Raw genomic sequence first — 23068 nt, 5'->3', positions numbered from 1 at the left:
GATTGGTCAACGATAAGGGAAACTTCTGCTAGCATAACTTTTATGACATTCGTTTTGAATCAGTTCTCAACAGGCCATTTCCGAGTTGCTGTGAAAGTCATTATGAAAGCGAGGCTAATTGCGAAGCTTTTCATATGAAAATGAGTTTTGTTTGCAGATGAATGAAAGCTAATCTTCAGAACAATAACTTTGCACGTAGCCTCGCTTTTACAAAGAGGTTCAAAGAAACTCGGAAAAGGCCTATTAAACACATTTCCATGACCAAACGTTGCCTGGTAGGGCGACTGAAACAAAGCTTGGAAACGTCACAAGCGATTGTTGCTCAATTTTGGCAACGCGCGCATTTTCTCTTGCGTAGTTGTGTAAGTTCCAAAAACTTCCCTTCGCAGGTCACCAAATATCGCACTTAGATAAAATGACAAGAAGTTACCTTTCTGGATCAACAATTCATGCTTTCGAAACTATCGACTATCACGTCTCATGTTACACAGGAAAAAAAGTGACGAACAATAACAGAACTTAGTTCTGAAGTCGTGACACTGCCGTGATGAAGTGAATACACAAATTATAAAAAAAAAGAATGCTTTCTTTCCATGCGATGCAGGTCTGTGTTGAGGGCTATAGAGCCACACCCATCTGTCTACAGACGACAAAGCATGGAAAGGCATTTGCACCACTTTAATGAAATAAATGAAACACAACCTAGACTATTTGTGCGCAAATTATTGAACTTAAATTCTAAATATTTTTACAAGTGCGCGGAAAATCCCCAGGGAGCTGAATCTATTTACTATTACAACTTTACATCAATTAACGAATGTTTGGTTTATCAACCGATATCAAACGAATGTTTGGTTTATCAACAGATATCAAACGAATGTTTGGTTTATCAAACAGAGGATTCGCTCTGATAAAGGGCAAAGGCGCGAAACGTCAGCACTCGAATCTCTTTATGGTGGTCAATTTACCTTCAATTATCAACTCTGTTGATAAACCAAATATTCGTTTTGACTCCCCAAAGGTGCAGTAACGCATTTTCTTTTTTAAACTAACCCCCTTTTACATCCATTTCTTTTCTTTTTATGTTACAACTCTCTTTCAGTTCACACGTAATATAGATTCATAGTTTCTTGCAGCCTGGTCCCTTGGCGTTCCTTGTTGCCTCTTTGAACGCGAACTCTGAAAGAGGTCCTCGATTATTGCGGGAAGCCTGGGAAGGAAGCGGATAAGTGACGTCACCACGCGAAGGTAGAATCCAGGCCTACACGAGGCGGAAACGCTAAGGGACTAAGCCGAGTTTGTTCCTCTAACGTAGACCACTCTCTCTTTGGTTGAAAGCCTTTTTCAAGTGTTGGTGACCGAGAAGGGAAAATGCCAAGCCATTTACACTGAAGAACGCCAGGGACCTGGGCCAGGCTTTCAAAGCCCGATTAAGCTAATCTGGATTAACAACAATTTTGGTTCCAGTTTAATTACTCAACAATAAAGATTTTTCAAAAAGATTTTTGTCCCTCAGTTTTGACGTTGACTTTTCTTTACCACTAACTTAACATTAGAGTTTAAAAACAATTTTAACGACCGAGCAGAAACCCTCGGTTAACTTTTAATCGTGGATTAATGTCAATCGGCTTTCCAACAACCCGGCCCGGTTGTTCAAACCCCGATTAAACTAATCCTGGATTAAGCGTGAACTTCGAGTGGAGTTTAATTACTAATCAATAAAGATTCTTTCAAAAGTTTTTTTGTCCCTCAGTTTTTACGTAGAATGTTCTTTACCTTTAGCTTCAAAGCAGCTTTTAAAACCATTTTTGACGAGCGAGACGGAAACCTCGATTAACTTTTAATCGTGGATTAGCGATAATCGGCTTTTGAGCAACTGGTCCCCCAGGGGTTTAGGCTAGAAATAGGCTTGAGATCCCAATGGTCCCACTTTTCCGATTTTAGAGCAGCTATGCTCATGAAAAGTAACCAAAGGTATGTTTAGTTGGTCCAGTTGTAGATTCAGTTTGTAGTTGAGCTACTTCACAAAACGGTTGGTAAATGATCCCGTTCAAGAAGCCGTAAAATGTCATGCTTCTTTCCAACGGGCTGCCTAAGAAAATGAAGTTTTTGTGAGCTACATCTGACGTGCTTGTGTTAATTTATTTTGAATTGATAGAATCCCGAACTCTAAAATAAATTCTGCTTATCTACCATCTTCCTAACTACAAGAGAGCATGTCTCTATAAATACAATAACAACCACTACCAGATTGACTAGAAGACAATAACCGGATTGTATAACCGGACTGACTAGAAGACAAACCGGTTAAACGGGGTGGTAAACCCTGGACCACTGCCGCAATTCCCAGGGGGACCCCGGTTATTATCGTCGTCGTCATCACCGGGTGGTTGATAACTGTGCGACCAAGCTTTTCGTTTGGCAGCATTCATTGCTTGACGTTCTTGTTCCTGTGAATGAGAGATAAAAATTTTAATTACCACACTGTTCTAAACTTAGTGCCTTTATGATGATGTTTAAACCTGCAAAATTTGACAAATCCTAACCAATGTACCAATGCACAAAGAAGACATGGGTCCATAGTGGTGCTGAGGGCACGCAAAACTCTCAGAGCAAGGAAGAGAACCATCAGAAAACTACCTCAACACACACTCACAAAAAAAAAACCCACCCCCCTAAAGTGCTCAGTCTGATGTAAGACTTGAGGTGCTTTGGTGGGAGGTAAGCACTCTCAACATTATGCCGTGATTGCCTGCAAATTACTTACAACTTTGCAATAAGACCCCTGATGAACTCACCTGCAAGTATAAAAGATTGTCACGATTAACAACATCGGCCAATTCAGGCCTGATCTCCGTGTAAACCAAGTTATCCTTCTGTGTATTACTGCTAACAGGCGTGACTGTGTCATAACTGCTGACACGCTTGTATATCAACACATATGGAGTATCCTTTGGGAAACGCTTGGATACATCAGCAAATGAACTGTACGCTGAGTAAGACACGCGGCTGTCATTAAATAAAAACCAAGCTTCTTGATCAGCTGTTCTAGAGCTAACATCATCATCATTTTCTCCCCCGTTAATCAGTTGTGCAGAGGAGCGCGCATAACAGTAGTAATGGCCGCTTTCTGAGGAAGTCCCAGAGTGGACAATTACTGAACACAGAGAGTACACAATGTCTGAGGCTGGTTTTTCATCGCAAGACGATGTCACAGTATTAATGCTGGCATTGTCGTTACCACCGTCATGTTCTTGTTTGGTTCTCTTAGATTTGAAGCATGATTGGTTGATAATATCTTCACTTTTCTCTTCAAAAATTTCTGTCGTACAGTCGTTAACTTCCATACGCATTGCATTCCTTCTTGTGGCAACATTTCCCTTCAGATGTACACTAGGTAGTCTCAAATGAAGTGGGTATGATACACTCTGTAAAATTTTAGACCTCTGCTGCGTCTGAACATTGTATGCAAACCTCTTAAGTGTGAGCACAAGAAACTCTGATGCCTTTGAAATCGTGACAGTTCTTTCTGCATCCTGTAAACTGTGGCACTGCTCACAGTGATACTGATTCGACCCTTCAAGAATCTCCGGCTCAAAAAAATACTCTAGTAGTTCAGTTATCGAAATGTCTGGGGCATTAGCCCGCAATCCTGGATCATGAAACTTTGACCTTGAGCCGTCTGCAGAGGCAGGGACATGCGCTGAAGATGTTGCTACAGCATCGTTATCTTCGATAGGCTTTGCCGCTAACTCAGATGTGCTGGTTGTATGACTAATGTCACCTCCTTTAAGGCTTCGTTCTGAGCTTACAGTGGAGCTCTCAGTTGCAGTCCCGTCAGCATGTTCAACGGGTAATTTAGTTGACAGAGGATGATCTTTTTCCACCTGGTCGACCCTAGCTTCCAATTCACCAGCCTGAGGGAATGCCAGCGGCAAATCTGTAAACACCTCTTCCCTGCAAGAAGTGTTATTACAACTGCGGCAACAAAGGCAAACTAAGAGCTTGCCAGCAAATGTGTCATCTACAAGTGAGGTTTTTGGAGTCGGTTCATTGTCACTGCAATCATTAAGAGATTTGTCTTCTTCACTGACTCGGTCAAGAAGGAACTTCAGAAACTCGGAGCAGTCTTGCTGGGTGCCTGGGGCAAACCATGGTGGCCTGGCTATCTGGAGGAACTTTGAAGGAGCAAACGCTGATCTCTGTTGAAATAATCAGAAAAAAAGCAAGGAAATCGTTGTCAAATAATTCGGATTCTCGTGACTAACCTGGAACTCAGTGGAAGCTGCCATGAAAAGTATTATTTTGCAAGAATAAAAGAAGATTCCATAGCACAAGTGTCAAAGCTGACAAACTTCATGGGCCACAACAGGTTGAAAAAGAAAGTTTTACAAACTGTTGTTTTTGTTTGATTGAGTAACAGAATCTGAAAACCACAAGTAGAAATGAGCTGGTGAAATTCTGTCTGAAGATTTGCTTTCCAGTGAAATGAATGTGAAACACCGAAAGACAGTGTTTCCTCACACTTTAAACAGAAAAGAGGCGTGCATTTTATTTCATTAATGGTTTGTTTATGTAAAACCATGCATTTAAATATACGAATTTTTGTCATTAAGTTACATGTGATAACCATAGTCTCCCATTATCTCACAAACAAAGTTGAACAACATTCATTACTTTAACATAAAATATTTGTGGATCGCTTCTGAAAAAAATATTGTGAGGTAATCCAAGAATTGTTATTGCCAACTTTACTTCCAGTTCAACCCAGCATAATTATTGTAATAGACTTAAATTATTACAGTGGTACAAGGTCAAGCATTCCAGCCAAGAATAAAATGTAAACTTGGCGAGGGCTGTAGCTTCACTATAGAGTCTATTAGCTTGTTTTTATCATGTTTATGAGAAGTATGATCTAAACATAAACAGTACCTAATAACAATAAGTGTATGTTATTTGTCTCACGATGTAGTTTTTTTTATCGTAGGCATTGGGAATTTCAATTCCACTATCCCTGTTGACAACACAACAGGAGAGTGGTACAACAACGGACCGCTGAGGGAGCAACTTCTCACCGCAACAGTGAGAATCGAAATGCACCTATCACGCACAGCCAACCATCGTGATATAAACGGTGCCGCGTGACCAGTCAACCACATCACCTGATGAAGACTAGCAGTAAGCAGTCAAAACGTTGCGATTTACATCTCAAAGTGACTACATCGTGAGACAAACGATAATAAACTTATTGTTATTGTATCGATCACGATGAACAACAATAACCTATTTCTCGACATTAACAGTACCTGTGTTAGCGCAAGAAATGCAAACACCTCCTGAAGATGATGCAACAAGAACTGACGAGAGTGTGCCTGATATCCAAATATCATATAACGGAACCTGAAATTATGAAAAATGTTCAATTTCTCAGTTTACAGAAAATAAGCAATGTCAAATTACAATAAAATGGATAAAGTTATCTCAATAAAATTGTGGATGGTGAAGAGCCTACTGAATTATTTTCTGACTTTTTTCCATCGCAAAATAAACACCCTGGGATCTAAAGGCCAGATCATTGTTTGTTGTTGAACAAGTACTAAGTGTAATCTCCCTTTAATATTAGCCAGCCAGCAAAGCAATAAAATTATCATTGTTGAGCTTTGAAGACCAGCTCATGTGGGCTGCAAATGCAACATAAAAAATCTTGCAAAGCTCCATACCACATACCAGGAGAACAGCTTGCTACATTAACTTTGCATAAATTTCATTTGGTGACAACTAGGCAGAGGACATTGACATGATTATAGTTGATGCACATCACACCTGACCAGAATTTCTGAGAATGAAATGAGCATTTGAAATCCTCTTTGTAATGTCCGGCATTTGGATGGAATGTTGAACATTTCTCTGGAAATCTTTCCGAAAAAGACGCACAACTGAAAAAAAGATTCAAATTACTTGGCAAACAATTGTTATTCTTGAATTACTTAATGTTGTAATGTAAAGAAAAAGTCATAGCTTTATACCGTCAATAAACTAGGGAAATTTCTATGGAAACTCTGAAATCTTGTTGGTGACGTTCAAAGCTGACATGTAAATTTCAAAACTCCATTCAAATTTCAAAAATACCGGTCGCGCGTGATGTGGATTGACTGTAATAAATGTAACATGAATAGCAACTCACTCCTCCAGCATGTAGAGTGCCTGTAATACACTGTTCATGTAGCATGTGTTACCCAAGTTTACCAAACCAGTTTTCCCGGTTTCAGATTTTGGAGTGAAGCCAGTCAATGGAATAGAAACTGCCCGTGCTGACCATGCACTCTGAGCCAACCACTTCCGGATCATTACTTCTGAAGGTTTAGGCAAATCCTAATGAAGGAAAACAGAGTTATTTAACGTGCAATGTAGGCTTATGTATAGCACAGCTGACAGTCTTACGTTGAGTTTTAGGTTGTTTTTGTTTTCGTTTTTCATCAGATTTACCTCATTTTGTCGCACGTGGTCCACAATAATAATTCTTCTTCTCAAAACATTGCCGTACATTTTGTTTTTCCTTTTTGGTTGTTATTTTTGAGAAGAAATTCCTTGGAAAGACAAATGGAGTCCTTTGTGACTGAAGACAAAGATGGAGAGAGTAAAAACAAACTGTACACTTATGCATGGAACTTTCACAAAAATGAAGATCACTCTCAGAGGTGGAAAAAGATAGAAGGATAGGATTTGTGCATAAATAAACTTATATTGTATGTCACACATCAGTAAAAAATGAGGCAAATATGAACAGAAATGGAAATCAACCTAACATTTGACACAGCATGGTCATGCTCTCGGTCCTTAAAGGAACAGTGTCACCTATTTTTAGTGTCACTATGAACAGCCAAAAAGGGTATTTGTTTCAATGGAATTGTTAAAATAATAGCAGAGTTTTGATAACAATAACCCTACTAGTGCACAGAAACTACTTTTAATTAATTATGTTTGGCTGTGGATGGCCAGGATGGAAGTGGATTGCAACTTGAAAAAATTGGCCAATTTTTTCAAGTTCTTCCTAGAGGTGTATTTTAGAGAAGTCGCTAAAAATTGATTTATGGTTTGTTTTTCCTTCAAGAAAAGCTTTGATATTTTCTTCCCGGTGTTGTAAGAGCAATTTCATTTTACAAAACAGGTTCTTTGTCAAACACTTGAGCAGTTTTGACCAAAATACAGGAAGATCGTCCTGACAGTGCCCCTTTAAATATTGCATTCCAAACGTTAAGAACTGAGACAAAATTAGAAGGGTTTGTGTGGAGTCACCAGGGCATAACAGAGCTAATATCTCCCCTCCAAATTGCAATAAGATGCTGATTTTTGGCAAGTAGGCATTTTGCGTCGTGCTCTTTCCGAATATACTAACAAATCCCATAATTTCACAAATTTAGTTTTTGTGATGTCATCACTAAAGAACTATTGTGTGACTGAAATAATTACTGCTTGAAAAAGTCTGGATTCAGATATTGTACTCATCAATGCTAGAGTTTACCTGCAGACAATCCAGAACTGGTCCATATAGTTCAGGAAAACCTGTGTGTTGATACATGAGGCAGTGCACGAGTTCTGCAAGGGTTTGTAATGTGGACTGTGAGGATACACTGTTCTCTTTCTTTAGATTCTGCACAAGGCCTGGTATATGCTCAACAATCTAGAAAAACAAGAATGAATAAACAATATGGTATAAGCAAATGTAACGTAATGCAATTTAAACCTTCCATATCTTTAATACAGTTATCATGTTTTTGTTCTTTATTACATAAGACAAACCCATGGCTATTTCAATCAATCATACAGATGAACCCTTCTAAAATTCACTACAAAGACAGTCCCTATCTACTCTTCACTGAGCTCAGTGAAAACAAAATCATTCATCCCTAAATGAGAAACAGTTTACTGTTGGAGAAATTATGGAAGTTTTGGTTTAATTTAAGAAAGATGAAACAAGCCCCCAGTGGGGGGAGGGGGGGAGGGGGTTACCCTATATATAAGCTATATAAGTATGTGTGGCTGTGAAGGGTATGGTTTTCAAACAGTTTAGTCTGGGAAAGGGTGGAGAAATCAGAGAGTTTTGTTCTTTAACAGTGTATTGTTTTCAAGGAAACCAATGAAAAAATTATTGCTTGAGGAATTTAGTCTAGACTAGGTTTCCCTGGAATCGTGTTTTAGTTATTGTTGTTATTGTTGTACACCTAGAAGATTTTGTTTTGGCTGGACTGTGATAGTGACTGAGTTTCAGGAAAACACTGAGTTTGGGATAGGGTACAGGGTTTTGGTCTTTACAAAATGCAGCTGAACTTGCTCTAGTTTAGGGTAAGGATTTCAGAGTTCCAGTGGCACACCCCCACCAAAAAAGTTTTAGAATAATCCCGAGCAACAAACTCTTTACCTCATGGAAGGCTTGTGGAGAGTGCTGAAAGCTGAGTAGCATATGAGACAGGACAACCATGGTGCTCTCACGAACCACAGGAAATAATAAGCGACTGAAAACCTGCAGGCAGGAAGAAAAGATAGCAAATTGAATGTAGAGATCTGTTGTTATGTATGTTAACTACATTTTGTTCATTAGAACTATGAAAGCATGGCTTAAATGCTCAAAATCACCCTTTAACTTGAATAATTTTTGAGAAGCTGAGAAAATACACAAACAAGGTATGAGAAAAGCATGTTAACCCAGTTGATAAAAGAGAGATAGTTCATGACAAGAGTAGGTATGTAAGCATTTTTGGCACTATTTGGGGGTGAGGAAAGTTACTAACAAGTCCAATGAAAATAGTAAGCTATTTATCAGGCCCCACTTGTTCAAAGAGCAGCTAATTGCTATCCAGTGGATAAAATGCATTTTACTGCTGGATAAAATTTACTGGTTGGAGTACATTTTATCTGCTGGATAGTGATTTATCCACCGGATAGAGTAATCCACTCTTTGAACAACCGGGGCCACAACAACAGAAAATCTAACACACACGAAACTAAAATTAGAAAAGCAATATGAGAAAAAAACCCCGTCTATTGTAACATATTAAAATATCATTCATTATTATGTCACCCCAAGGCTCAAGGGGATAAAACAAATAAAGCAAATCAAAGTTCAGAGATGAATCGCCTTTATTATTACTAAATCACTAATTTCTTTCTCATTATTCCCTTAAGCTTTAGGGCCAAGGAAAAGTTTTGGAAGAAAGATAAAATGAAAAGGCAGAAAAAGAGAAAAAAAAAACTTCTGAAATTCACTTTTTTTTTTCAGAGTTGATGAATCATAACAACACCAATACGCAGACAATATAGGGAGTACATATATAAAGGTCCAATATCCAGTAAAATTCTAGCAAATTTATTGCAATACCCAACATACAAAGAGCCCAATAACACGGTGAATTTCATCCTGGTCTGAAATTTTAGTGCAGTTTGGGGGCTGAGATTTTGCTGCAATTATATGAATTTAAGCTCGGGTACAATTGAAATATATGTTGTGGGTGGGAAGGAGAGGAATAAACTCAAGATGAAATGTTTCCATTCAAAACCATTGTTTTTTTGATGTGTTGGTTCATGTTTTAGCTGCACTGAAATTTGATTACATTTACATGAGATTTTTCAGCCTGTTTGGCTGGGCTGAAAGGTTTGACCATAGGAAAGCACTTTTTTTGACTATAATAATAATAATAATAATAATAATAATAATAATAATAATAATAATAATAATAATAATAATAACAATACAGTCGAACCTGTATATAACGGCCCTGTATTAGGCGGCCACCCTCTATTAAGTGGCCAATTTTCAAAGTCCCGATTCTTCGCTCATACAAACGCTGTATTTGTTACCTGTATAAGGCGGCCACCCTGTAGCAGTCCTATGTCTGTCTTTCTTTGTTATTTTTACCTGTATTAAGCGGCCACCCTTGAATGGAAACTAAGCCATATGTTTTTTTATGCGGTATTTTATTGCGTTTAAAATGCGATCCATCGTCACAATAACGAAATAACATGTACAAAGCTACTGTAATCTGATAAGTCGGCAGTTTAGTATCGTTAACGTCCAGTTTCAGATGTCCGCAATGTGCTGAAGTACAGTACCATATCACTAACGCTAAAACAAGTTTGTTTTGAATATGCTTCACTCTTTAGCTAGAAATTCCTCTTTAATTAGCTTGTTCTTCTGTCATGTGATGGAGAATGAAAAATCATCACCTTCAAAGATCACTGTCAGATGCTATAGAACATGCAGAACAACTACGGGCGTTTGCGCAGTACCATGGATAACAGGAATTGTCGCTGGCAGTGTCGAGAGTTAACAACTTGCTCTACAAACAAAAGTTTCAAATGCCGAAGCGCCAAACGCACGTGTCCGACTTTTTTAAGTCGCCGTAATTCTTACTCTATTTCTATTTTAACTTGAAGAATTTTTTTTCTATTGTACTTCTTTTAATTAGCAACATTTCGGTTACAACTCCACTTCGAATGTAACAACTATGAAATGACGGAATGAGTTATTTTATTGTGAACTGTAAGTCATAGAAATACAGTACTGTATGCCGTAGAAGAGTAGAGGACAATTTATTGCACAGAGCTTTTACAGAATGTTACGTATATTATAGCTGTTACAAGCTGGCACTGAACTTTGTTTAAAGTATTGATCGCTTGAAAGAGTGTTGATTGTCCTACTGTTTTCTTTGCATGAAATGTTTTTGAATGATACGCCATTAAAATAATTATTGACATTAGACCACGCCAAGTGAGTATTTTTAGTGATCCTGTATTAAGCGGCCACCTGTAGTAAGCGGCCAGTTCCTCAAGTCCCGAGGGTGGCCGTTATATACAGGTTCGACTGTAATAATAATAACAACCTTTATTTACCCTCGGCAGTGTTTATAGCACAAGTGCTAGTGGGGCCGAGCATTAAACCTCGTAAAGAAATAATATAAATTGAAAATAACATGGTTAAAAATCCCAACTGGTTGGAGGCAGACCAGCTGGCTATTTACAAGCGTGGCCGAGAATTTGAACTCTGGGCTACCGAGAAACAACTCCAGCTAGCGGTCAGAGCAGGACTTGAACCCGGGATCTCCTGATTTCAAGTGCGGTGCCCTAACCACTCGACCACGCTGCCCCCTACGTTACCCCCCACGCTGCCTCCTTGACCCCCTGGGGGTCAAGGATTAATGGTAAATTATGTTAAACACCACTGTTTCATTATCTTCCCTGACAAAATTCCTGGACATTTTTCCCAATATGCACAATGTCCTCGCCTTGCAGACAGTTGGAAAAAACAACAACTTGTAAAACATCCAGGAGTATACAGTCAACTCCTGCCTTGCAGACACCTCGCTATAATGGACATCAGCTAAATCCCCAGCAAAAATAAATTACAGACGTTTGACTCAAATAAATTCCCACTATTACGGCCTCTCACTATTAAGGACACTAACTAGCGGTCCCGAGGGTGTCCGCAATGAAGGGAGTTGAATTTTATCCTTGGTTCAATTTTGCTTTGTTTCTGTATATGTCAATGTATGCTAAGGAGTATAAAACAAAGAAAACTAAAAACTGAGCCATGGGTAAAATTGAACCACAAAATATATTTATCAGTGAAGCCAACCATGTGTATTTGTTTCCTCCTACCTGGGATACTTCCTTGACTGTCACAGAGATGAGAATTGAATGTTTCTGTGCACTTGCTAAAGCCTTTAAAAACCCAATAATCCACTGGTCTACTTTCTTTGCTCCAGGCCATGAAAGCCAGTTGATCATACGACTGAGTGAAAAGGCCAGACTTTCATCAGGCACAGAGGGATTGAATGCTGCTAAGTTTGTTGCTGTGCCAATAATATCATTTGAAAAATATTGTACCACTGAAGCAATGGCGACTGAAGGATTAGGACCCACAGTAGAAACAATCTTAAAAATCTCAGTTAAAACAGGGAAGATAAGACCTTGATTTTTCGTCCACATCTTATTCAACAAGGCCCCTATTACAGCACCGTTTTGAATACAAGCCTTCATTTCCTCCTTTGAAGTTTTAGGGAGTTCAGTTTTGCTCAAGGCTTTAATTAAAGACAAGTTGAACTGTAGCAAATTGTCGCCGACTGGCCAGCAATGGTTATACTCGATCAAAAGCCGTGCTACAGCCGCACAGAAGTCTGTGTTTGAATTCTTCTCAACCCAGATGTGTGCCCTGTGGCGCACAATTGTGTATAAAGAGAAAACCTGCGATGCGTGTTGCATGAGGTCAAATGAAGTCCGTAGATATTCAACGCAACTCGAAGACATTTGTTCGCGTTCACCGAGGAAAGACAACACAAACTCCTCAGTAAAATATTTTTGAAAGACGTCCTTTTGGCGCTTGGCCCACGTTGTAAGTACAAGTTTACCACTTTCGTTTAGAAACTGAGCTTTCTCTTCAATCATCCACTCAGTCCCAATTTCAAACACGGATCTGTTTTGATCATCAGCTGCGTTACTGCCAGCTTTTGAAATCAGTTGTTGAATCAAAGATTTCTTGACATTTTCAGGATGATTAGAAGCCACGATACCTCTTAAAATTTGCTCCATGATTGTGCAAAACACTTGTCAAAATTTAGACCTTTACATCATCCCCATCGTTTTAAAACTTTGAGCACATCGCACATACCCGGATGTCGCCAGCTGAGGTGGCCTGGGACTAATTCCTGCTTTTCCCAACACCACCACAGCGACTAGCGGGACCCCCCCCCCTCCCCGCCACCCCGAGTAATGTTATGTTGGATAGGATATGATAGGATAGGACAACTTAATTTATACACGGTATTTCCATCAGCTACATAATTACCATTATCGACTAACTATCTATCTACCTAACCAGGTTTATAAAAGTTAAAAAATAATAAATCAATAAAAACGGTTTTTCTCGGAAGCCGTGTTTAAAATCTTATTTATAACTGTGGTGTCTCAATTTAGCCTTAAAATCATTCAAGGAAACTGAATGATTTTAAATGAGTTTTTGGGTGAAGTTGAAGACTTTTGCGGACTACAGACTGAGTGAAATAAGTTAAATTTGCGGCTTGGAACGAAAATGTTTCTTTGATCTAGCCATTCAAAAATTGTTTGAGAAGATCAGGGCGATCTTACAAATAAAAGGTAGCGTGCTTCCACTTTCACCAGTTACCTACTGGATGGTTTGTATGTTATACTAGCTAAAATAAAATTGCCCTTTGCTCTCGGGGGGGGGGGGGGTACTCCCTTATATGGGCTATATAGGTATGTGCGGCGCTAAAGGGTATGGTTTTTCGGCTGTTTTGGTCTTAAATAGGGTATCAGTTTTAGCCTTTTGCCGCCATTTTGGTAATAAATAGGGTATAGATTTTTGCACTCTAGTCCTGGGTTCGTTTTTTTTTAGAAGAAGCTACTTCATGTCATAAATAGGGTAGGGAAAATCGCAGATTTTGGTCATAAATAGGGTAAGGGTTTTGGGAAGCGGGCCGCACACCCCTACCCAATTTTGTTTGGAATACCCCCCCCCCCCCCGGCCTTTGCTGTACACGTCGAGTTAGGTTTGGCACGTGCATCTCCATAACAGGAGACCAAGCAACCAAAAGTATTTAGTTTATTTCAGAGCGTTGTGTGGTCCTCTGGGTTCTAAAGTTTCGGGATTACCTATAATAGACAAATTTGACCTTTTCCTCCCAAGTTATCCCTCGTCTGTATTCCGTGGTCAAGATTTTATGCCTGGTCCACCTATTGTACTCAGTCTGTGGTTAAACCTTTTCACCTAGCCCAGAAAGCTTTTCAGCAACGTAGTCTGCAACCGGCCGCAATCGATATTCAATACTGCGATTTCAAACACAAGCCCTCTGGGAATTGAAACATTGTTGCGGTTTCGGAAGCAAAGATTGTGTCCGATCCGAGCCAAAATGTTTGTGAGTAATTTTTTTTTTGTCGCAACGAATTCCCCTCGCTCAGCGTACGCGTAATAAGGAAACATTAAGCGTCCGCAACGATGTTTCCAAGTTTAGCCCTGGGCGGCACCTAACACACCCAATATTACCACCTGATTTACTATTTTAAAATATCTGTGGGAGATTTAAACAATCGTCGATGGGCAGAGATTAATTTAATTTATTCAAGTTTATTTTTCTTTCTGCTTGTAGTCGGACAATTTTAGCCAGAAAAATTCCCCGTATTTCTTTACTTGGTCGTTATTTTTTTTGTATTCCTCCTTTCATGCTTCTGAAATATCCCTTTTTGTTATCGCAGGCAATTGTTGGAAGTAATTTCCTATGTTAGTGCCTCGCCCTGAATATTTTTTATGCCTGAACAGATTTATTCACTTAGAGTTGAGGGCCTTCCCAGGTCCGGCACACCCTGGGTTTATCCCGGATGAGAAGGATGTGTTTCTGAAAAGGAGGCTTCGAAATGTTTTAAAAGAACAATGTTATAAAGGCAACAGCTCGTGTCGGATTGTTTTATCAACACAATGGTACCAGTATTGCCCTAGTATAGGTTAATATAGAAGGGTAAATTTAAGTGCCATGTCAATAAAAGGCAGAGTAAAAGCATTTTTGTTTGAGACATCTCTTAAACTCGAGTGACATCAACTCGATTCAGTCTTTCTAATGTCATTTTTGGCGCCAGAAAATCGCACCGGACAAAGGCGCTTCAATGACAAAATTAAACATCATATCAATCGGGAGTTTAGAGTTCTTAAAATACCGGCACCCCTTTAAATTATCTGAAGTTTTCAATTACATTCTGTCACCCTCTGGATTGTAATAATTAGCCTTTTACTTGCTTTAATAAACTTAACGGATTCATACTTGGTAATGTTCTGAACAAAAACGCAGTTTAAAGTGAACAGTTTGGGGCAATATTTACAAATCAACACTCTCAAAGGTTTTTTGTGACTGTCATGTCGCATTTACTTTGTACACAAGGGCCTCGCCTTTGTTAGCCAATCAGATCACTTGTTCTGAAATTAAAACTCTTCAATCGCGGTGTGCCATTTGCCATTATCACATGAATTTGCAAACTCCCAAGCTGTAATAACACCCGTATAAGAACAGCCCTTAATCCATTCTCACTGCAAAGAGATTTACCAGGAGAGCATTAATTAGATAACAAAGAGCCAAGTTTTGTTAATTTGAAGCCAATTTAGGGACGCCAAACAGCCGAAATCTTGTCAAATCCGCCCGGGGCTGATAAGGAGAAGCAATGGTGCAGAACAGAAATGACAACAAATCAAATGAACGTGTCAAATTTTCATAATGCGTATCTGTTCCCTGGGGACGCACACGACTGGCAAACCGTCGACCCGCGTGTAAAGAATTTTGAACTCTGGTTTTTTGCCCTGTAGCGTGAAGAAATGGTTCGCATTCTTTACAAGTTCGCGTTGTTTTGAGGCAGGGCGAGTGTTGAATTATGGCGCGGACTGGTCGTGATTCAAGGCCGTTCTACTGCCGCGAATGGGTGTTCGAGAAAATTCACACATGTCTTGAACGAAGACAACAACAAGAAGATATAAAGACGAAAGGAGCGTTCATTCTGGGAGGACCAGGTTCAGGTAAAACCACAATTCTACGTGAGCTTGTATCTCCAAAGGCGACAGAGGGCGTCCAGATTGAACTAGCGAAGAAGGTGGTGGCTTCACACTTCTGCAAAGCCCAGAACGCGCTTTCTGTTTCGGTCGCTGATTTCATTTCAAGCTTTGCAAAGCAACTTGCTACAGCAGAGCCGCTAAAAGCTTACGCTGCAAAATTCAACGATCCCGAAATTCAAAATCACCTCAAAACTGAACAGTGCATTAGAAACCCTGACCGTTCTTTCAAAGAAGGAATTTTGCTTCCTTTGAATTCCCTGCCTCCTCCACAAGACGTGTTCCTCGTTGTGTTGGATGCTATAGATGAATCTTTCCTGCATTCTTTCGATTCCGGCGTTGCATCTGGAAGCCGAACTGTTGCTGAGTTGATGGCTTCTCATCACGACCTTCTCCCTCCTTGGTTATTTCTTGTTGTCAGTGCAAGAAAGCAGTCGAAAACAGTCACAAGAATGTTCACAGGATTTCGAAAGTTAACTTTGGACGACCTTCGAAAAGCACATGTGGTCAAAGACATTCAACAGTACATTTTAAATCGCTTGGATGACGAACCGAGTCTAAGGAAACATCTGACAAGGGAAACGGCCGAAGCTTTTAACCAATTGCACATCAAAAGTAATGGCTGTCTTCTTTACCTGGAAAAATTGTTGGATGGGGTTGTGGATGAATTTTTCACCCTGGATGAAACCCAAGATATTCCAGGAACACTATCTGGTCTCTACCTATGGCTTTGTAATAGATTGTTTACTGAAGAGCAAGTCGAAAAGATTCGGTCTGTTCTCAATGTTATATTGGCGGCGCAAAGGCCTCTTACTGACTCAGAAATGTTTGAAGCAGTCTGGACAAAAGACACTGAATTAGTCATAGAGGAATTTCTGGAAACCCTTGATCTTATGTCGCACCACATCCTGACTAAGGAGAATGGTGCAAAGAGCATATCTCACTTATCTTTTGCAGAGTGGTTGCTTGATGTAAAACATTGCACACCAAAGTTCCTATGCAATCCTGCAGATGGGCATGCAATGTTAGCATTGCATTACACAAAACTCTCACAGAGACAACAGCTTGCAAATCCTCATGAGCTTGCATTTCATTTGAGCCGAGCATCATTCAGGGAGTATTTTACACAAGATCATCTTGCTTTGTGGCTTCTTTGGAGTGGAATGCAAATCACGGACGTACAGCTCAACATGGATGCTTTGAATCAAGAAGTTGCACAGCTTTTGCTTAATGCAGGAGCTAAAGTTGAGATTGAGGAACAAGCATCACAGCTTCCTTTTGCTCCTGAGACAGCTGAATCTGTAAAAGAGTTATTAGAGAAGGGAACATCTGTCGATCGTGTTGACAGTTCTGGGCGGACATTGCTATGCAATGCTGCATTCAATGGAAATGTTGAGGTTGTGCGTCTCCTCATCAAACATGGTGCAAATGTAAACTTCTCTGACACGTCTGGTCAGTCACCGTTAATGCTGGCATCCAGACAAGGACATAATGAAATTGTGTACCTTCTTGTAAACTGTGGTGCAAAAGTAGATCACTGTGCTGATGATGGATGCACAGCATTGCGAGCTGCAGCATCAGGAGGGCATCCTGACGTTGTTTCTGTTCTTCTTGAACATTCAGCGCAAGTAGATCTGGCGGACGATGATCATCGCACCGCTCTTCGTGGAGCGTCGTGGGGTGGACACAGTGATGTTGTCTTGCAGCTTCTTCAGCATGGAGCTGATCCAAATCTTGCTGACAAAGAAGGCCGAACTGCACTAATTGCCGCAGCTTACATGGGTCATAGGAAAGTTGTAGAAATCCTTCTTGATCACAAGGCTGAAATAAATCACGCTGACAATGATGGTAGAACTGCTGTAGCTGTGACTGTACTTTGTGTTTCGTCGAGTGAGAATCATGAAGCTGTTGTTAGTCTTCTTTTAAAACGTGGCGCTGATGTCGATCACCCTGATTTTGATGGTGTAACGCCACTTTGTGTTGCGGCCTTGGAGGGTTATCACAATGTTGCCAAGCTGTTAATAAAAGCTGGCGCAGATATTGGGCATTGGGATCGGAATGGAAGGACACCACTGTTTGCGGCTGCTGCTAATGGTCACAGTGACATTGTATCTTTGCTGTTGGCAAGTGCAGAAGGTTGGTGTTTGTTAAAAACAGTGCCTTTAGGATTACACTAAATTAAAGCATCTAGTACACATTTGTTATACTTCGGCAATGCCTGTAGGGATAAATTGAAAGAGAAAGAGTACTGGAGGATAAAGCAGTGCAACGACCCTTATCTGAATGGTGGCTCTTTGTGACTTCATCAGTAAAAAGAAAAGTACTCCACCCTTATGACTTATTTCTTATCAGTTCATTCTGGAATGTATTTTTTCCAAACCCTTTATGAAGCTGTTCAAGCCCAGGGCTTATAACTGGCATTTTATGGTATATAATATACTGAATGAATTCTTTATTAACAAATGCCAAAAGAAACATGCCCAGAGTCATACGTCTGGACTTACAATTTCATATAACTAACTACTATAAAAAAGAACTTATCACAAACTATTGACAAATGTGCAAAGACAGTTAGATAAAATTGAAAAGGCATGTATTCACAAAACAGCGTTTATGACAATCAGTTCTGACACGTGGCAGGATGTAAGGGTGTCCCCTTTCCCTAAGGCTTCTTGATCTCTGGGGTGGAAGCAGTTCATATGAAGGGGATGAGTATTATCAGCAGTTTTCTTATCCCTTAGTAGCCTATCTTTGATGGTAATTACATCAGTTATAGGTGTATATTTGATGGTATAGGCATAATGTGGAGCCCTCTTGTAAAACCTATCAATTTGGGAGAGATAGTTACACTGTAAGTGAATCATTGATAAAATTTAAACAGATCCATCAGGAGACATTGAAAAGAGCCTTTTCTCCCAAGGAACTGCACTGACGTTTTTTTAAAATCTGTGGAAACACTGTTCTGAGACATCTTGGTGTTGCCATTCCCACATTTATGAAGGCTACTATGTTTTATGTCAGATCGCAAGTCAGATCCTTCAGGCTGGACATCTCCCAAGTTTTCAACGTTCCGACCTGACCACAATGGATGGAATCCATTGATGGTTGCTGCAAATCAAGGTAACAGGAGATCTGTTATCCTTCTTGTTTTGTTGAAATACTTGACATAAAATCCTATAGTCGACTCTGCCTGTCTTAGGCCTGGTTCAGATGCCGTACTTCACACGAGCAGAATCAAATTTGAATTTAGACCGACCCAAATTAATTAATCCCGGCTGAATTGATTTGGACGCCAAACCTTATTCAGTTGAAATTAATTGGCTGACTGAGCCAGGCGGGAAAAAACGGCTGATCCGATCTGAATTGATTCACACACCGTACCTTACATGAACTTAATTCATTGATTTCAACTTGGCTCATGAAAAGTGTGACGTCTGGACCGGGCCTTGGCACATTGTCAACTGGGATGTCAAAATAGAAGCTGTTTCTCTTGCTTGGGTAGTGCCTTGCAGACTTGAGCTTATCAATAAAATGATCATGCTAGATGAAATATCTTTCCTGGTTAAGTACTGCCTGTGTTTGCCACCCTCAGCCCACATATTTTAATTTGTCTCTTCTTTAACAGGGCACAAGGATGTTGTTGTGTCTCTCCTAGAAGCAAATCTTCTTGTCAATGCACTGGACCCTGATGGTAGGTCTGCACTGATGCTTGCAGCACATGAAGGCCATGTTGATGTCATATCAGCCCTTATTGAGCATGGTGCCCCAATTGAGCAGGCTTCAGCCGATGGACGCACAGCTCTGCATTTTGCAGCCATGGAGGGCCATGATGCTTGTGTCCAACACTTAGTGAGTCTCAGTGGTGACGTCAATCATCAAGACAGCCTTGGACGCACACCTCTGTTTGCAGTCTCTATTGAAGAAAACAAGCACATGGTTGAGCTTCTGTTAGACCTTGGCGCTTTCGTTGACAGCCAGGACGTCGAAGGGCGGACTCCACTGCATGCGGTGGCATGGAAAGGCGCTTATGAGCTTGTTGAGTTATTCCTTGACAGGGGTGCCGGAGTTAACCATGCAGACTGCGAAGATCGCACAGCCTTAATGTCAGCTGCATGGAAGGGTCACGTCTCGACAGTGCAGTTATTGATTCAAAGAGGTGCCAAAGTGGATAAGATGTCGAATGAAGGTGCCACACCCCTGTGTATTGCTTCTCAGGAAGGGCATGATGAGGTTGTGCAGATTTTACTGGAACATGAAGCTAACATGAATCATGCAGACAAACTTGGGAGAACACCAATGCAAGTTGCTTATGAAGCAGGTAAGTTAAATGTTGTTGTCATGCTTGTTTGTGTTGACATGGGATTGCAAGATATAATATGACAGAATATTAAATATTCTGTCATATTATATTTTGGAGAAGTCTGATCGTTATTATATGTTTTGCTGTTTGTGGTTCTAATGTAAATTAATTTTATATAACAACTTTAACCAAAAATGCAGTTAATTGTTGACAGAACTGAAAAGTCATATTCATCTGGATAGGATTAAATTATTATGGTATTAATGTGGCCATAACAGTGTGCTTCTACATGTACCAGTCAAGTGAAGGGCAAGGAAAGAAAAATTCACAGGACAGTTAACACAGATTTTTTTTCTTTCTTTTTTTTTTCCTCTTTTTTTGTGTGACCAGGTCATACAAGGGTAACAAAAGTGCTGGAAGCCTTCAGCGTAATGAGACTAAATGAGGGAAACTTCACTAGTACACTGAAGAGAAAGTTGTCATCAGCGCAATCAGAGAGCAGCAGTACAGTATCAAACAGCAGCCTTATAGAAAAGCCTCCAAGATCTGACAGCGTCTCGTCATCAAACAGCTCTGACTCTTTGGTAACTTCAAGAAAAGATCTTGAAGTCCCTGGGAGCCCTCAACTCGGACCACGTGGAGAGTTATTAGAAGAGAGACGCTACTCAGCTAGCTTCCGTGACTTACACTCTGTTCAGTCTCTCAAGGAACCTTGGACTGCAGCATGCCCTCCTTACACCTCAGAAGAACCGCCGCCGTACACAGAAAAGCCTGTTAGGTCTTCTTTTGTTGAAGATGATGTGGTCACTAGCAAGCCCTCTCCAAAGGGCAAACAGAAGCAGTTTTCTTTGCTGCACAAAATGAAGCAGAAGGGCAAAAGTGCATTTGGTTCCAGCAGCTCTCAGGGTCAAGATAAACGCGGGAAAGTTCCGGGTAAGGTTAAAGGTCAAGGTGAAAAACGTGGATTTATTTCTGGTATCAAAAAGCTGGGTGTCAGTTCGTCTCAAAGTGCTGGTTCGTCAAAATCCAGTGAAGGTAAACCTGGCAATCCAAAAGGCTCAAAGGAGGCATTAGAAACAAAAATATAATTAAATAACTGTGGATTTTGGAGAGGTCTGATTGTTATTATATGTTTTGCTGTTTGTGGTACTAATGTAAATTAATTTTATATAACAACTTAAACCAAGAATGCGGTTAATTGTTGACAGAACTGAAAAGTCATATTCATCTGGATAGGATTAAATGCACTTTCTGCTATCCTGTGAGAACAAACACAGCTTTTGTGGTTCTTGTTTCAGACACCAGAAAAGGGCTTTCTGTCAAAATTGTTATTGACCCATTTAATTGACTGACAGAATGAATTGAATGTTAGTACATGTACCTGTACTTGGAAATAAACTCGCACATTTATAAACATCTTGAGAATAAAGTGGCTTGTTCCGCTGCAGCATTCAATAGTATTAATAGATTGACCAAATATGTGTTAAATTTGAAAATGATAGTTCTGAATGTTGGTGTTGCCAGATTTTATGGTTTCAGAGGTTGGTATCTCTTTGTCCTTCCTCCAACTACAGAAAACTTTTTTTAGGTTAGATAGTGTTGGTATATAAATATTAGTTAAGTGCAATTTAAAATGCCTGTGACTTTTGTAGTCACTAAGGTAATGAGGAGACATTCTTATTTTTAAGGAATTCAATATTTTTCTACTCTGCTATGAAGTTTTGCTAAGAATATATAATAAATACCTGGCAACACCCTTGATTGTGAATATGTTATTGTGCTATCAATATGCAAAACTTTATTTATACACATATATACCTGCAAGGGTTTAAATCTGAACAACAAAGTAGCAAAACTATAAATACAAATGTCAGTAATTTATTATTGTTTGCTGTTTAACTTTTGTTACAATTTGTTCAGAAATTAAAAGAATTATTGTGTTGTCATTTAAATTATCAATGGTAGAGTGAAATTCCTTAACTGTTCTATTTACTTAAATTGTTTATTTGAGTATGATATTACATTTTTGGTCATTTTTGCTCAATGGCTTATGTAAAATTGCCCCATGGTGGGTGTATATTCCTCAAAGGGCCCTAATCAGCCACACCTTTGTTTTTGTTTATATGCAAGAGTTTTGCTATTATATTTTATTCGGAGCGTGTCGAAATGAACGACATCACTGTGAAACTACTAAAGATGATGAAAAATACTTTCCGGAACACAACTTACAGTTAAACAATAAGATCGCTTCACCTTGTAATATCAATGGTTTCGATGGCATCGAATATGGCGGAGGCTGACTAGGGTCCTTTAAAGTGAACCTCCACTCTTAACTTAAATGGAATGGTGGTAAATTGTTGGAAAAAAAGGCGAAAATTCAATTTTATTACATAGAAAGGACTGATTTTAACGTGCCAAAAAACTGAATAGGAGAATCTGTTATGTTCACTTTCAGAAATTCTCACGAGCCACATTTTGGATTTTGTGATGTCACATGATTACGGCTACTTTTGGGAAGCAAAAAATTCTTGACGCAGAAATTCAAAACCGTAAAAGTCATGAATTCCAAAATGGTGATGCGTGGGAAATTTAAAAGGTAATCACAACCTGTTGCTTGTCAAAGTTAAAGAAATATTTCCTTGTTTTCCAAAGAAAATTGGACAATATTTCTAGTCATTAACCATCAATTTATCAAGAGTGAAGGTTCCCTCCGACAAGGCAGAGTTAAATTAGACTACACAGGGTAATTATAACCTGTGCTACAGTGATTGATTATTCAAAGCAACATTGTCATTGTGTGGTGAAGTATTGCTAAAAGAATAATTGAACTGAATACTTGAATTTTAAACTTTGGATCAATATATAATACATATACATTTTTTCAAGATGTGTAGCAATTTTCTTATTAGTGCCTAATTGAATTTAAAATGCCCAATAATAAATTAGCTTAGTTTAGATTCCAGTTGTAGACAGGCATAGGCAAGCAGGAACTTCCTGTGATCTTTCAGAGTTTAGGAAGCGGAAAAAAAAAAAAGAAAGGAAAAAAATTGAGTATGCGTCCTTATTTGAGTGTGAATGAAACCCAAATTTACAACCATAGAAATGAAATTCATTGAGAAGTACACCTCTGTGGTAAAAGAAAATTATTTTGGGAAATTCTTCTGTCCGTG

General features: G+C 39.4%; 2 protein-coding genes across 2 annotated transcripts; one reads left to right on the top strand and one right to left on the bottom strand.

Annotated features, from left to right (window-relative positions):
- Positions 1-663: 663 nt before the first annotated feature.
- LOC146451677 (ubiquitin carboxyl-terminal hydrolase 38-like) lies at positions 664-12654 on the bottom strand. Its single transcript, XM_085098889.1, has 7 exons — positions 11653-12654; positions 8420-8521; positions 7523-7681; positions 6185-6372; positions 5307-5400; positions 2799-4202; positions 664-2450 (listed from the first exon to the last, which is right to left on the bottom strand). Exons 1-7 carry the CDS (start codon positions 12580-12582, stop codon positions 2292-2294), a joined length of 3036 nt encoding a protein of 1011 aa, XP_084955015.1. The 5' UTR covers positions 12583-12654; the 3' UTR covers positions 664-2291.
- A 2348-nt stretch (positions 12655-15002) lies between these two features.
- On the top strand, positions 15003-22949 carry LOC146451676 (uncharacterized). Its single transcript, XM_085098897.1, has 4 exons — positions 15003-17734; positions 18620-18718; positions 19224-19916; positions 20289-22949. Exons 1-4 carry the CDS (start codon positions 15424-15426, stop codon positions 20984-20986), a joined length of 3801 nt encoding a protein of 1266 aa, XP_084955023.1. The 5' UTR covers positions 15003-15423; the 3' UTR covers positions 20987-22949.
- Positions 22950-23068: the final 119 nt, after the last annotated feature.

The sequence above is a fragment of the Pavona decussata genome, unplaced genomic scaffold (genome assembly GCF_977016875.1).
Source record: "Pavona decussata unplaced genomic scaffold, jaPavDecu1.1 SCAFFOLD_386, whole genome shotgun sequence".
Taxonomy (NCBI): Eukaryota; Metazoa; Cnidaria; class Anthozoa; order Scleractinia; family Agariciidae; genus Pavona; species Pavona decussata.
This window is presented reverse-complemented; position numbering and strand designations above follow the sequence as displayed.

Coding starts and splice junctions, on each gene's coding strand:
- LOC146451677 (XM_085098889.1), bottom strand. CDS start 12,582: ATGGAGCAAATTTTAAGAGGTATCGTGGCTTCTAATCATCCTGAAAAT. Junction 7,682..8,419: donor CTCCACAAGCCTTCCATGAG/GTAAAGAGTTTG, acceptor TTGTTTTTCTAG/ATTGTTGAGCATATACCAGG. Junction 2,451..2,798: donor ACAATCTTTTATACTTGCAG/GTGAGTTCATCA, acceptor TCTCATTCACAG/GAACAAGAACGTCAAGCAAT.
- LOC146451676 (XM_085098897.1), top strand. CDS start 15,424: ATGGCGCGGACTGGTCGTGATTCAAGGCCGTTCTACTGCCGCGAATGG. Junction 18,719..19,223: donor GATGGTTGCTGCAAATCAAG/GTAACAGGAGAT, acceptor CTTCTTTAACAG/GGCACAAGGATGTTGTTGTG. Junction 19,917..20,288: donor GCAAGTTGCTTATGAAGCAG/GTAAGTTAAATG, acceptor TTGTGTGACCAG/GTCATACAAGGGTAACAAAA.